Here is a 16,044-nt window from a genome sequence, read left to right as displayed (position 1 = left end):
GCTAACAGATAGTTTTACTTACAAAAGTACTGAATAGAATTCTTGAAAAATAAAAATCATTATAAATTATTCTTCTGAATGTAAACAAACTAGCAAATACCATCCTAACAGGGAAAAATCATCACACCTCAACACCATAAATTGCAACAATTTCAACAACCCCTTCCCTGCCATTTTCCGCACACCCCATCAGCATTTTCCAGCAATACCACCTTTTCAATTTCGCTACGCTCATCATGCTGATCACCGTGAGCTCCTCCCGCAAGTCGGTTACTCGGCTTCACCGCCAAGTGCTTTCGATTTTCGCGCACCTCACAGCGCTGATTTGCGGCCAACTTTTACCCTTTCGTCACGCCCCAGCAGTTATGAGCCGGCACTGATTTGCTGAAAATTTGTTGTTTGCTTCTTTTTCCTTCAGGGATCTCCGGACCACAAGATTACCTTCACGTCGATGCCCAACTCGGGCTACAAGGATCTGGTGTCCGATCCGAGGGAGGTGGGCGCAAGGCTGGTTGACGGGCCAAGTCCGCTGGCGGGTCGGCTGCAGCTGCTGAACCGGGGCAAGTGGCGATCGGTGTGTACCAACTCGAAGAAGTAAGTTTGCGGGGGTTGTTGGTTACGAGGTGTTTAGTTAATACTGAATCTTCTTTTAGTTGGACCATCGCGGACTACGAGACGACCTGTCGGCAGATGGGATACAAGGGAGGTCGCTTCTGGAACTGGATGGATCGAATTCAGAATTACGAGCCGCGTTTGCTGTATGAAGAACCAAAGTGTAGTGGAACAGAAGGATCGCTGTTTGATTGCGCCCGCGGGAGCATTCAGGTTGGATCCGGAGTGTGCGACTACCATAGCGACGTTGGAATCCAGTGTTTGCCACTGTTTGATAAGGTGACGCCCCACTGGAGAGGGATTCGGTTTGAGAGTGCTGAAAGCAAGGAAACTCTCGATCATAACAACATCCTCTACGACTTTATATCGCTGTCGGAGCTGAGGAACGTGGAGATCATACGAGCTGGAACTGGAAGGGGTGGAAGTGTTGAGGCAGCGATCGCTGTGATTGGCGTACCTCCAATATTGGACCGAGTAACGATCGATCATTCCTCGTTCACCGGTATTAACGTTACCAAGCACGAAGCAGCGTTCAGCTTCAAAGACGTCACTGTACGAAGGAGTAGAGGTTTCGGAATCTTCGTCAACTCAAGTTATGGATCTGCACTGTTGAATGGTGTAACTGTCAGTGAAAATGGTGCCGATGGTATTCGCTACGTTGGACACGATCTACGCCCAGATGAACGAGTTGATAGAAGTAAGGTGTACGATTTCTGTACACTCACGACCACCCAGTGGCAGACGTATCCCCTTCAGTTATCCTTCGAGCAATCCCAATTCGCCCTCTCCCAAAAGAAATGCGCACAATCACTGACAACCGCCAACGGGTACGTCCTAACGCTGCACTTTGTCTACTTTGAAATGACGCGCAATGAAAGCGCCACGATCCAGATCTTCGACGGCATGTCCGAGAACGATCGCCTCCTAGCGAGCTGGAACATCCGCAACTCCACCCGGCCCCAAAGTATCACCAGCACCCGGGAAAAGATGTTCATCAAGTTCGAAGCCGAACCGCGAAGTCGCGTTCTGGCGCAATTTCGAGTAATCTCCGGCGTAACGAAGGCCTACGACCTCAACGTAACCCAGTCCACGATCGAAGACAACGGAGGTCGCGGTATTGCCATCGACAACCTGCGCTCGCAGGTTCACGTTCACGCCTCGACGATCGCAAACAATAGGCACGTCGCAGGTCTGCACGTCACCAGTGGGGCCGGAGATGTGAACGTTACGGATTCGAAAATTGCGTTCAACGTCGGAGACGGAATCAACATTACGTACTACGGCGGCAGTCGCAACATTTCGCGAAGTTCATTGAGCTCGAATCGCGGCTATGGGTTTGCGGTTTGGCTGAACCAAACCACCAAAGATCGGCGCGAGTTTGTGGAGTTCAATCAAACTACCACCATCGAATATTCTAATGTTGTGCAGAACTTGGAGATTGGAGTGTTGCACGGCAACTACTGTGGAGACTCGTGGGTCAACATCACCGGGAACATGTTCAACGATAGCACAAGCAACGCGATCGATATACAATCGTGTTGGTTCGAAACAGAGGAAAATCGTAAACTTCATCTACAAATTGGACACAATAACTTTGAGCACTCGAACAAAATAGCAATCGTAATCAGCCCAATACTAAATCTGGAAGGAAAGATAGAATATAATCAATTCCTCAAGGGAAAATACGGAGCATTACTTGCAAGGAACAAACCATGGGAAGAGTTCCGACACCTTCCGGTTCGCCTCATCGTCCAGCACAACCACTTCATGTACAACAAAGGAATCTACGTGGTTTCACTGGGACTATCCCCAAACACCGACAGTAAAATTCAGTGGCTCTTATTCACTCGTAACTTTGTCAAAAACAACAAAATCAAGGAAGCTTTCGGCCCCCTGGAAGACGAAGGCGAAGGGTTAGGCGGAGAAGGTCGCCTTAACCCAAGATCACGCGTCGCAGCTCCAGTGGTGATCTCATCCAACAACGTGGACGTGTTCCGTAACATAATCTCCAACTACGAATCAAGTTACGAAGTCGGTTCCCAACTGTCCGATCAGAGCAAAGCGCTGAACGTTACCTACAACTGGCTCGGCTACCAGGACGAAGAAAAGATCTACGAGCGGCTGTTCCATCGAAAAGATCGCTACGATCTAGCAAAGATCGAGTACTTCCCGTACCTGCTGCATCACTCCAACCCTGGTGCGCAAACGATCGCACAGTACGCCAAGTTTGTGCCGTTCTTCTTCAAAGACGGAAGTGACCGGATCGGTGGAGAAGTCGACGGTCAGGAGATTCTACCCGCGGGAAGCTACACCGTAGAACGAGACATCAACGTGCGTCCGGGTGGCAAGCTCATCCTGAACTCGGGAGTGACGCTGAACTTTGCTCCGAGCGTGGGGATGATGGTGACGGGTAAGCTGGAGGCACGCGGTCGCAAGCCGGACGATATTTTGTTTACGCTGAAACGGGAGGCGGTCATGATGGAGAACGATACGACCGAGGCGATCATCATGGATCCTGATATGGCGATGGATATCGAGACGGAGTCGATCATAGATTTGGGCACGTCGGAGTCGTCAACTCCGAAGGTTCCAGTGCGATTGGTTGGCGGTTTGACCGACCACGAGGGACGACTGCAAGTGTACACCGATGGACGGTGGGGAACGGTTTGTGACTACGGATGGACCATGATCAATGCTGCATTGGTGTGTCATCAGCTGGGATTGGCGTTGAATCCGAGGGATTGGCGGCTGCTAAGATCGGAAGTTCCTGGAGCCGGAACGAGTGAAGATGTGCTGCTATCGCATGTTCGATGCACGGAACATGACATCGACATTACTCAGTGTCGAGCAGAACGAGCCTCTCAGGGCGAATTTGAAAATTCTTGTAATCATGAGAATGACGTTGGTGTTCGGTGCTACGAGGGAGCTTGGGCTGGACTACGATTTGGTGTGTTGGCTGAGCGGGCTGATCTGCAATACGTGACAATTGAGAAGGCTGGGTTGTTTGACTACATGACCAACGAGTTCAAACCAGCTCTTCAAATGGATTTGTCTCGACATAATTTGGATAGCATAAGAGTGGTTGAAAATCTCCAAGATGGACTGGGAGTGATCTATTCGGATATTTACGCAGGATCGTCAGTGAACAATATACGGAATTCGGAGTTTGCAGCCAACAGGGGAAATGGAATCAGTATTAAACAGTTAGGTCTTAAGATTCAAGGCAGTATTATCAAAGACAATCGGGGATCTGGAATCACTCACGATTCTGTGCTGTCGGCAATGGAGCAGCGAGAAATCACGAGTTGGTTCAACATGGTTCCGGACTTTAACGTGGATGACTCGGATTACCGACCGGTCATGCTACCTCGGGACTCTCACAATATCGACATCGACCAGTGGCAGATAAAGCACATAATAACTCTCCCCGTGAAGGACGATCCCGTTGAAAAGACCATCACTATTCGCTGCCAGCCAGGATACGTGATCGGCTTCCAGTTGCTTAATCCAATCGAGAATCGTTCTACGGAAAATATCTGGATCTACGATTCGCTGGCGGGTAGCACCGCATCGGATGTGTGGCAAATCAAACGAGATATCTCAGTTTTCCCGCTCACCACCAGCAGTTACGGTGCGATTCTTCACTACAAAAGTGGCAGCAACGCTCTCGGCGGAGCTGTAATCGTGTTACGATCTATTCAAGCACCAGTTCAAAACATTTACAACCGAATCGTTCGTGGTCCGGTACCAACGCTACAAATAACATCGACCAAAATTCAGCGAAACTTCCGTGGCATCACCGGAACGTACTACAATCGATATCTCGGCGAACAGAGTGAGCACTACCTTCGTAAGGCCAACGAATCCATCAAGTTACTAAACTGCGAAATCAGTCACAATCGCGAAGAGGCCATTTTCATCAATTCACCGTTTTGGGATGTTCACGAGAGTAACATTTCCGAGATTACGATCCACGTCAACAACAGTTTGATCCGCGACAACGGACGAGGTATCAGGCAATTTTCGAAGGACCTACGATCGTCCAACAACCTGTTCCACTACGTACTGCAGGACACTACCGTGGAGAGCAACTCGTTCGGTGGTTTGGAGCTGAGCCTGCCGTACGTGTGGCAGTACAACGAAAATTTCACCCATTCGGTGTTTCTCGGTAACGACACTTGGGTTCGAAACAGGCGGTTTGGAGTGGTCATCGACGGTCACTACGCGGCTGTGAACATTTCGTCCAACATCTTTATGGACAACGTGTGTGCTCACGGACTGATCGGATTCAAAGGAATGGAGAAGAAGCTGCGAATCGACAACAATCGGATCGTTAAAAACTCCGGAAAGTACTTGGTGGAGTTCCGGTCGGACAGCCAGAGTGAAATTCTGGGGGAGATTCCGGCAATTTTCGCGTTCAATCACATTGAGAGTAACGAAAAGGTGACCTCGACGCGATCGGAAATGCGCAACTTCATTCGGGGTGATCGTGGAAACGCAAAAGATCCCACGTGTGTTATTGGGTTTGGTGGAGTGCAGAAGGTGCAGATATATCGCAATGTTATCTCGAATAACGATCAGGACTACGATCTGATTGCTGGTATCAAATCGGCGCGATTGAACAATTATCTGGATGTGAGGGAGAACTGGTGGGGATCGCAAGACGAGGAGCACATTCGACGGAGGATATTCGATTTTGACGATTGGAACAACCATGCTGAGGCACAGTTTCGGCCGTACCTGATCGAGGACAGTATCGACGGAAGTACTTCGATTTCGATCGGTAGAAATAGGACCGTTGATTTGGACAACTTGGGGGGTAAAATATTGGAAGATCTTTCAATCTACCGGCGAGAGCAACCGTACGTGATCAAGGCGGACATCACGATCATGCCCGGAGTCACGCTGAATATTTTCCCCGGAGTGGTGATGGAGTTTACTCCGAATGTAGGAATTCTTGCGTTGGGAACACTGGTGGCACGAGGTACCCGCGATGGAGAGATCATCATGAAACCGGTCGAGAACAACTCGGAGCAGATAAACCGCGTCGAGCGATCGCTAGAAAATATGGTCAACTATGACTCGATTCGACTTTGCGCAAACAGAAACTGTTCCGGAAGCGATCGAGAGAACGATAAAATTCGGGAAGGATTCCTGGAGTATTACAACCACACTACGCTTCAGTGGATACCGATTTGCGATCGTCGCTTCACCGAACGTAACGCTCAGGTGGTGTGCCGCGAGTTGGGATATGATCCGTTGGACGTCTTCTTCGGGCACGATCGTCGGATTGAGTTCCACACAAACTCGTTGACGCGGATTTGGTCCTGGGTTGAGCCGATGGAGTGCCACGGCGATGAGTTGAGACTGGAGGAATGCCCGGAACGGCTGAATGGTCAACTGTACGGAAGACGTCACGAGTGCCAGTGGGATTCGGACTTTGTATTCATAAGCTGTAATGGAGAGCCGGAACAGCGAAACTACTGGGGAGGAGTCCGTTTTGCGAATCAGGACTTTGAAACAAGCTTGTACGAACATAGAATTCACGACGCGGTTACACATTCTACAGCCAAGCCCGTTGAGAGTGTGATGGAATTTGTGAAGATCGAGCGAGCGGGTATGCTGCACGGGGAGAAGTCTCCAGCGGTGCAGACCATCTTCAAGAATCCCATGATCAGTTTCGTGTCGATTAAGGAGAGCGCTCACCACGCGGTGAATCTTGTTTCACCAAGTGACGCGATTCATTTGAACTTCCTGAACATTTACCGAGCACTGGGTCAGGGAATCAACGCAATTTCACTGACTGGAGAAGGTCGAGAGAGTCATGAGTCCAGCTACAGTCCGTTGAAGGATCTGGATCTGCCGTACAACTTGTTCTCGATGATCGATATCTGCGACACCAACAAGGAGATCACCTTGGAGGAGCGAGTGCTCGTGTACTACAAGTACGACAATAACCCGGTAAACTGCGTCAAGATCTTCAAGAGTGCGTACCGCGTGAAGCCGCTGGGATTCCGGCTGCTACAGTCAAATTTGTTCAACCACTCGAAGGAGTACGGACGACGGGACATGATCCAACTGCTCGACGGTGACATTTACAACGTTTCGGCCAAGGTTATTGGCGTGGTCGATGCCGATTCGGACAACCAGAAGCGACTGTTCAAGACGGAGGAACCGGCGCTGAGCGTTCGGTTGATTGCAAGTGGTGCTCCGGCACGGCATGGGTTCATCGCCGAGGTTGTCACGCTACCGATCTCCGCTCTTGGATTCAGTGAGTAAAATTTAATGATGATTTAGGGACACGTGATTTTCATGACATATATTTCTCTTGTAGATCGCGATGCACAGCACAACATCTCCAACTCGGAAATTCAAGATTGCGTGGGAGGTGCCATACTTTACGCCACGGTCGGTGAAGTTTCCCCCGTGTTGACCATGGAGCGGAATCGCTTCGTACGAAATTGCCGCCAGCTGTACGGGAACTTCTCGTCGTGTGATAGTACCATACGAGCGGACGTGCAAAATATGCAGTCGCTGTATTTTAGGGTAATTTGAACTCATATGAGGTTTTAGTATTGTAATGCTGATTAGTGACCATTTTCAGAACAATCTTATGAAGGAGAACCAGGGTGGACTTTCGATACGGGCCGACTCGCGAGGATCCGCTACGTCACTGCGCGGTTGGATCCATAACAATTTGTTCGTCAAGAATCGCAACCGGCCGTCGGTGTACGTCGAGGGTCGTCAGTCTTCGCCGTACCAGGAGGTTACGATCCACAACAACTACATCACGCAGAACGATGCCGGCTACCGGGATGTGGTTGTTCTGCGGCAAGTCGTGTCCAATTTCAGCTACAATTACGTGCACAGTAATAAGGGAGGTCGGATCATTGAGGTGTCCGGGTTCGATCGAGTTCGGCTGCCGATCTATCAGACTACGTCGCACAATGGATTTTATGAGTAAGATTTTTGAGCAATTCTCTACGAAATCGGTCTTTTTTCTTCAATTTTAATTTTTGTATTTTTTAATCCGGCTGAAACTTTTTTGGTGCCTTTGGTATGCCCAAAGAAGCCATTTTGCATCATAAGTTTGTCCATATAATTTTCCATACAAATTTGGCAGCTGTCCATACAAAAATGATGTACGAAAATTCAAAAATCTGTATCTTTTGGAGGAATTTTTTGATCGATTTGGTGTCTTCGGCAAAGTTGTAGGTATGGATACGGACTACACTGGAAAATGGAACACGGTAAAAAATTTGGTGATTTTTTTATTTTTTTATCACTAAAACTTGATTTACAAAAAAACACTATTTTTATTTTTTTTTTTTGATATGTTTTAGAGGACATAAAATGCCAACTTTTCAGAAATTTCCAGGTTGTGCAAAAATTCATTGACCGAGTTATGAATTTTTTAATCAATACTGATTTTTCAAAAATCGAAATTTTGGTCGTAAATTTTTTCAACTTCATTTTCGATGTAAAATCAAATTTGCAATCAAAAGTACTTTAGTGAAATTTTGATAAAGTGCACCGTTTTCAAGTTATAGCCATATTTAAGTGACTTTTTGAAAATAGTCGCAGTTTTTATTTTAAAATTAGTGCACATTTTGCCCAGTTTTGAAAAATATTTTTGAAAAGCTGAGAAAATTCTCTATATTTTGCTTATTCGGACTTTGTTGATACGACCTTTAGTTGCTGAGATATTGCAATGCAAAGGTTTAAAAACAGGAAAATTGATGTTTTCTAAGTTTCACCCAAACAACCCACCATTTTCTATCGTCAATATCTCAGCAACTAATGGTCCGATTTTCAATGTTAATATATGAAACAATTGTGAAATTTTCCGATCTTTTCGAAAAAATATTTTCAAAATTTTCAAATCAAGACTAACATTTTAAAAGGGCGTAATATTGAATGTTTGGCCTTTTGAAATGTTAGTCTTGATTTGAAAATTTTGAAAATATTTTTTCGAAAAGATCGAAAATTTCACAAATGTTTCATATATTAACATTGAAAATCGGACCATTAGTTGCTAAGATATTGACGATAGAAAATGGTGGGTTGTTTGGGTGAGACTTAGAAATCATCAATTTTCCTGTTTTTAAACCTTTGCATTGCAATATCTCAGCAACTAAAGGTCGCATCAACAAAGTCCGAATAAGCAAAATATAGAGAATTTTCTCAGCTTTTCAAAAATATTTTTTTCAAAACTGGGCAAACATGTGCACTAATTTTAAAAAATGAAAAACTGCGACTATTTTCAAAAAAGTCACTTAAATATGGCTATAACTTGAAAACGGTGCACTTTATCAAAATTTCACTAAATTACTTTTTGATTGCAAATTTAATTTTACATCGAAAAATGAAGTTAAAAAATTTTTACGACCAAAATTTCGATTTTTTGAAAAAATCAGTATTGATTAAAAAATTCATAACTCGGTCAATGATTTTTTGCACAACCTGGAAATTTCTGAAAAGTTGGCATTTTATGTCCTCTAAAACATATCAAAAAATAAAAAAAATTAAAAATAGTGTTTTTTTGTAAATCAAGTTTTAGTGACAAAAAGTTAAATAAAAAAATCACCAAATTTTTTTTACCGTGTATTATTTTTTTCTAGTGTAGTCCGTATCCATACCTACAACTTTGCCGAAGACACCAAATCGATCAAAAATTCCTTCAAAAGATACAGATTTTGAATTTTCATACATCATTTTTGTATGGACAGCTGCCAAATTTGTATGGAAAATTATATGGATAAACTAATGATGCAAAATGGCTTCTTTGGGCATACCGAAGGCACCAAAAAAGTTTCAGTCGGATTAAAAAATACAAAAAAAATCGAATGACCGAAATCCTAGAGAACTGCTCTTTTAAACTATTTTGTTTCTGGAATGGCTATTGAAATGATCTCGTTTTAGCAATGTTGCGACGGATTGGAGTGGACGAGCCACTATTGTGGCTGGAACTGCCGGACAGCATTACGTGGACAACATCTTTGCCAATCCTGAGAATGACTACGAAATGATAACTGTGAATCGTTCAATGTAAGTAAACACTTTCTAGGTGCATGTTGATTTAGTTAGTAAGTAGCACTAATTCAAATTGTAAATCAGTGTATTGAAGAAATACTCAACGAGGTAAGATACTAATCGGTACAAGCAAATCACTCCGTTCCGGACTTATTCTAGTTCTAGCTATTCTGTAATTATGTATAAAGATCGTATAACAAGAGATTCCGATCGATCCATTCAAAATTTGCATGCTTTGTTTCTTCTTTTTGCATATATCTCAACTAACTCTTCTGCATGACATCATCCTACCCTGATGTGCAAGCAGATTTGAATTCCAGTTTTGGAATAGGTAGGTGTAGATGATTCTCTCTCTTTTATATTTAGTAGTTATTCTGTAATACATGAATGTAGAATGTTGTGATCTCGGTTCGCTGTTCGCATTTTAATATCTTAATGATTCTCAATTTAGCACCCTCGACGTTTGGAAGACGAAAATTGACGCCAAGCACAACTACTGGAGCTACAACGAAACGCTTGCCGTTGGCTCGCGAATCCGGGATCGCTTCGACGACCCCCAGCTGCTCGAGGTTCAGTACCTCCCACTTCACATGAACAACCTTACCGTACTGGACGGAAAGTGTCCCCCAGGATGGACCCTGCTGATCGATACCTGCTACATGTACGTGGGCGCTCCAATGAGCTTCCGGGAGGCCCGGGACTTTTGCCGATCGGACAACGCCTCACTGCCGTTCATCCACGGAGATTCGACGCCGTTGTGGCTGTTCCTGGAGCAGCAGTCGCGCTACCTCCGTTCAACGGAGAAGGTTTGGGTGCAGGATCCGAACTTTATCGACCGCTGTACGTCGTTCATTTACCGCAACGTCGAGGTCGAAGACTGCAACGAACGGCATGCGTTTTTGTGTGAAATTGATCCCAAGGTATGTCATTAAAGATCCCTTCTTTTTCATACAAACAATAACAAAAAAAAACTCAAATCGTAGGTCCAAATTGACCCCCTGTACTGGCGCGCGGACACTGTCACGTGGGCCATGGTGAGCGCGCTGCTTCTGGTGTTCCTGCTGCTGCTGCTGATCTGCGTGTGTTGGGTGTGCAAGTCGCGGTACCGGCAAACGCAACGGCTGCAGCGACGCAACAGCATCCGGCAGAGTATGCGCAGCTTGAACAGCATCGATCCGCAGGGTTCGATTCGGAGGAGGAATTTTGTAAGTATTTGAAGAGGGATTAGTAAGAGGAATGCGTGCACTGCACAGTTATCTAAACCTTACACATTTGTTTTCTATTTTGCTGCACACAAAATTCAAGCCCACGGATTTTTAAAGGTAGCAAATGCACTAATTTCGTCGCTTATTAGAATAATTGAAATTTCAAGGCTGATTTTCGAAATTTCGTTACAAATGGCACATCATCATCAACAGACGGGCATGGAATCTCAATAACAATATGCATGATTATTGTTATTGAGTAGGTCTGATTAGATGTTGAAATAACAGAGGCCAACAACAGAAAATTTCCCTGAATTTAACAAATTTTGATCTTGTAATTACAAATGAATCAACTGGGTTTTATGTTGTTGTTGTTTCAATACGAAAAGTGGTTATTTTCGTGTTATTTTCAGTACATTTTTGTGATATGTAACAACTAAATTTCTAATTATTTGTTTTTCTGGTACATTTTGGAATGGGGGTGTGCCAAAATCTTAATCCAAAGTTGGATTGGCAAGTTTTATTAAAAATATGACTATCGCCGAGAACAAAAACCTTAATCAATAACCTTTATGGTTATCACCGAACGTTTTACAACATGGCTGTAAATGCTAGCTTCAAACTTAACTAACCTTTTCTCTTTACAATATACCAGGTCGTTTCCCGTTCAACGGACACGCTGAAGTCAGTCACAACCGGTACCACCGACTACAAGAAGATGCCATCGAACGGGTCGATCGAGTCGGTGGACAAGAGCGTGCTCAGTTCGGAGACCAACTACGACGCGTACGACCAACAGCAGCAGCAGCAACAGTCTTACAGCAATGAATACGCGGATCAGCTCAAGAGTCAGCTGGGATACAGCGAGGGACCAACCTCCAATGGAGGAACTGATTATGTGCAGAATTCCAACGGAAATAGTCCAACGAAAACGAAGGTCTACGGCCTGCCGGATTACAGTTCGCACGGTGGCAGCACGGCGTTCGAGTTGGCGTTTAGGAATGAAGGATTCCGGGACAATTCGACGACGTACTCGGGAGTGACGCGGAACAACTCGATAAGTACCGCGATTAACGAGGATACTCCAATAATACATCACACGGTTGAGAATGAAGATGCTGGGTCGGATTTCTATGGGAATTCGAGCACGCTGCCAATGCGAGTGAGGGGAGACAACCTTTCGTTTTTGAACGAGTTGAAGAATCGTCTGCCGGAGTACGCACCACTGCCGCCGAGCAACGGCCACAGTAGCTTCCATCCGGTTCCCATGGACCAGAGGTCTTCCAGCGGCACCAATCACAACAACACATCACAGCTTAGCGCGAGCACACTGCCATACGATCAGAAGATTGATCGACTCAACTTTAGCGCTCCCCACGAGTACCAGCAGCCGTCAATTCGAAGACCGGATCCACCGGTAACGCCCAGCATCGATGCGCGCGAAATCCGACGGCCGGATTCGTACATGAGGGCCGTCAAAAAGTACGCCACGCCGGGTCGCGAGCGGGAAAGCATCGTTCCGCCACCCCGCGTCGACAGCAACGGCAGTCGAAGACCAAAGACCCTGTACGAAGCGGCCAGCGAGGAGCAGCAGCAGCACCAGCAAAAACCCATCTCACCCCAGAAGCCAAACTATGCTCGCTCCCGGTCGGAAGCCCTGCTCGAGACCAACTTTGACGAGGCGCTGCCTCCGATGGCGACGATGCTGAGCTCGGACAGCCGCAGCTATTCGCAACCACTCGAGACTGCTATGTAAGAGATAAAGTGGACGAAAATTAGATTTTTCTAGAAATAGTCATGAACAATTCGAGTATTTGTATTGTTACATCCTAGCGTTAGGGGCATCGACGAAATAGAGTAGGAGAGCTTTCCGGGCGAAAGCTCGCCGCGCGCGAGCTTGCACGAAAGCATCAACGCGTGGTACGTACTGAGCATGTGCTTTTAATGTTAGCTCAAACGATAAAGTTTAACCGGAAACGGGAGTCAAATCCGTACTAAGTGCATTAGTTGAACGAAAGTGTCTTACCACTTTACATTATATGTGTACATAATTGAAACAACTAGAAAAATGCAAAATTATTAAAGTCTCGTGATACACTAGAATAATAGAAACTTTAACAATCAATCAGCTATCAGTAAGATTTATTTACAAAGCAAAACAAATCATCGTCACGATCGATTTCAGTCAGTGAAGGGAGCGCGGAAAAACAACAGATCAGATCAGAGCGTCGTAAACAACACATTATGAAGGCGATAACAGTAACTATCTATAGCGCAGAGTAAGGTTTACAATCGCGCGAAGCAGGTCAATGAAATTTACACACAACAGCACAAACAAGACGTCGCGGGACCACGATCACTATCGGTGATCGCGGCCCTAAGCGCGCGCCCCACCCCCCACTGACTCGAGTTGTAATACAATACGCAGCGACTAGGCGGTGGATTATGTTTGTCTAAACAGATCGAGCGGTGTTTGGATTAGGTATTATCTGTTATAGTACACAGCGATAGTTGTTGAAACGGGGAAGGATCGTGGTATTTTCCATTGCATTCTTGATAGCGCGCGGGCTTCGTCAATCCGAATGCAATTCAATGCTGTGGGAGCCCCCCCTGCAAGATAATATTTTTTCGTAGTCTGTGTTGAAAACTTTTGTACCGTCCATTTATTTGTGTATTTAGTTTTACGAGTCAAATTTGACGAATTTTCACGTTGTTCAAGACGAAAATTTGTGCAAATTATTAGGTTTAACAAAATGTATTATTATTGAAACCGGTTGAACGAGATGAAAAATAAACAAGTTGATGTTACCTTTTCGTGTGTTATTGGGAATTGAAAGAAATACTCAGAGCAAGTCTTAAAGTTGAACATTAGTGCTCAATCAGAATCCTTCCCTGCACTCGCGAATCGCGGTTGCTCACGATTAGATTTGAACAGTATCGATTGTGTCAAATCTGATCTTTAAATCAGAATCCATGGTGCTATATGCAACAACTTTGCTACTAGTGCTGAATTAAGGCAAAACAAATAATAATTCAAGCAAAATAATGTAAATGGGTCAAAGACCAAATGTGAACAAACAGTCTATCCTGCTTCTGTCAATTAATTTGCTATAATTATTTTTGTAAGAACATATTATAGGTTTTAGTTTTTAGTTTATATTTTTAAAATTATTTCAAATATTTTGAATATCGGGACGAGTAAAAGACTCAAAAAGGTTACTGTGTTGAAAAAATGAGATATTTTGTGTGAAAAATATGATTTTTTTTTATTTATTTAATATTTTGCCTCAATATAAAATTAAAAAAACAAATTTGCAAAATTGTTAAGCAGAGAGTATCACAAAACGCTTAATACATTTTTAAAGTTATGCTTCTACCAAAAATTGGTAATATATCATTGATTTTTTTTTTCTTGAACCTTTGTCTTTTTTAGATCTGCAGGCTTAACCAAAATTCATTAAATGTTATAAAGTGCCCTGTTTGATAAAAAAAAATATTAAAATAAACGCTTTATAATATGTTGAAATAGTTGACAATAAATTCTTCAAGTTTTTTTTTTCCAATGCAAATTTAAATTTTCAGCAAACTTCTCTATGTTCTTGACTCCGGTCAACGTCATGGGACAAAAACTTTTTTTAATATTTGCATCGGCTTAATCAAACCTAAGACAAACAAAACAAATGTTTATTTACTTTGTTTTCTGGTTTTTAAGGCAAATCATATTTTGCAAATATTTTGCAAAGTTCATTTCGCCCCCCCCCCTTTCAACGTCGGCCTGAATAATCATTGGTTAAACATTTTTTTAGGAAAAATTAGTTTAATCAGCTGAAACCCAGTTAAAATGCATTTTTCTGCATTCATAATCATATTTACCATGTTTGAACTCCATTGAAAACATTTTAAATTTTCATGAAATAAATACCAATGTAAAGTTCGACGAAAAGTTTTTTTTCGCAAAAAAAAAAGAAATTGCGTCAATACCTCGATATTTTTTAAACTAATGATTGGAAAACAACTGAGCGCGTTTAAAATGCATTTTAAACCACTTTTTATCCAAATGTTGAAACTTTGTAATTTTTTTTGTCCCCCGCGGGCCTCGACTTTGCCGAGGGACATAAACTTCAAATTTTTTTGGCAACGGTCTAATTTAAAATAAAATTTGCATTGGCCTTAATTTAAAATGTTTTCAACTATTTTTAAATGATTTCCCTTAAAAATCAGATAGCATAAAAAAAGATGTATTCTAACTATTTAACCTAGTGTTACACCGTTACAAATATATGCCGCGTAAGAGTGCAATAGGCCGTAACACTGTAACAGCCATCACGGCCTCCGACTCTTTAAAGCAAATCTAAATTTCAATGATTTTCGTAAATTGTTCGAGAACCAATCGAAAATGTTTTTTTTTAATAAATGACTCTTAAGACCCATTGGTAACTAACTACTAACTCGAGATAAGTTACATTTAAAAAATCTAATCTCAAGCCATTTTTCAAAACTATATAAACTTTGAAAAACGTTTGACTTGACCTGCAATGTTCATAACCAGCTTTCATCAGATTGTTTGTACTTTTTGATTGTATATCTAAATATTTTCCCAAACAGCCATTAAAAAAAACGATTCTTTAAATCGACAGTATAAAATGCTAAACAGTACTGAAAACAGCAATCAGCAAACTCTCCATGTACACATTGCTGTTTATGCCGCTCGCCACCAGAATTGTTGTCTTCTCAAATCTTGCTAGGCAAGTTTTTAGAGGTTATTTTAAAAACATTTCGCTTGTGTTTGGCCCCATGTGTTGTGTGTGTGAATATCACCCGAAATCGGCTAAGAATATAGCAGCACCCGAAAAGCAACGCGCGAGAAACTGAAGAAAAAAACACAGAGCTCTGTAGAACACCAAAACTGGAATAAAGTGTGAATGGGTAAGAAACAAGCGGAAAAGTGGAGAGTGAATTTGCGTACACAAATTGGACGTTGTTGTGCAAAGTAGTGAGCAACATGTGTGTGTGTGTGTGCGTGTGTGTACACTGTACATGTGTACAATTTGGGACTGTGTAAACTGCTGGCGTAAATATTTTGAGCATGTACAAAAACGCGTTTGCTGGCGCGATAGCTAATTATCGGGAGTTCATGCTGGTTTACTTTGGACGTGATTGCCCATTCAAAGTCAATTTACCATTCACTTGGGGA

General features: G+C 43.4%; 1 protein-coding gene across 4 annotated transcripts in view; it reads left to right on the top strand.

Moving 5' to 3' along the window:
- LOC6053907 (protein bark beetle) overlaps positions 1-13,658 on the top strand; it is a 47,288-nt gene extending 33,630 nt beyond the window's left edge. For 2 of the 4 annotated variants that reach the window (XM_038255526.1, XM_038255527.1), the window contains exons 3-11: positions 419-594; positions 654-6,883; positions 6,947-7,158; positions 7,217-7,572; positions 9,535-9,660; positions 9,953-9,976; positions 10,097-10,565; positions 10,629-10,850; positions 11,506-13,658. In XM_038255526.1, the coding sequence (XP_038111454.1) occupies positions 419-594; positions 654-6,883; positions 6,947-7,158; positions 7,217-7,572; positions 9,535-9,660; positions 9,953-9,976; positions 10,097-10,565; positions 10,629-10,850; positions 11,506-12,606 (8,916 nt within the window). In that variant the 3' untranslated portion in view covers positions 12,607-13,658. Of the gene's footprint in view, positions 1-418; positions 595-653; positions 6,884-6,946; positions 7,159-7,216; positions 7,573-9,534; positions 9,661-9,952; positions 9,977-10,096; positions 10,566-10,628; positions 10,851-10,950; positions 10,968-11,505 lie in introns of all 4 variants that reach the window. The other 2 variants (XM_038255529.1, XM_038255528.1) reach the window with 2 other exon arrangements.
- The last annotated feature ends 2,386 nt before the right edge of the window (positions 13,659-16,044 follow it).

This window comes from Culex quinquefasciatus, chromosome 2, assembly GCF_015732765.1.
Source record: "Culex quinquefasciatus strain JHB chromosome 2, VPISU_Cqui_1.0_pri_paternal, whole genome shotgun sequence".
Taxonomy (NCBI): Eukaryota; Metazoa; Arthropoda; class Insecta; order Diptera; family Culicidae; genus Culex; species Culex quinquefasciatus.
This window is presented reverse-complemented; position numbering and strand designations above follow the sequence as displayed.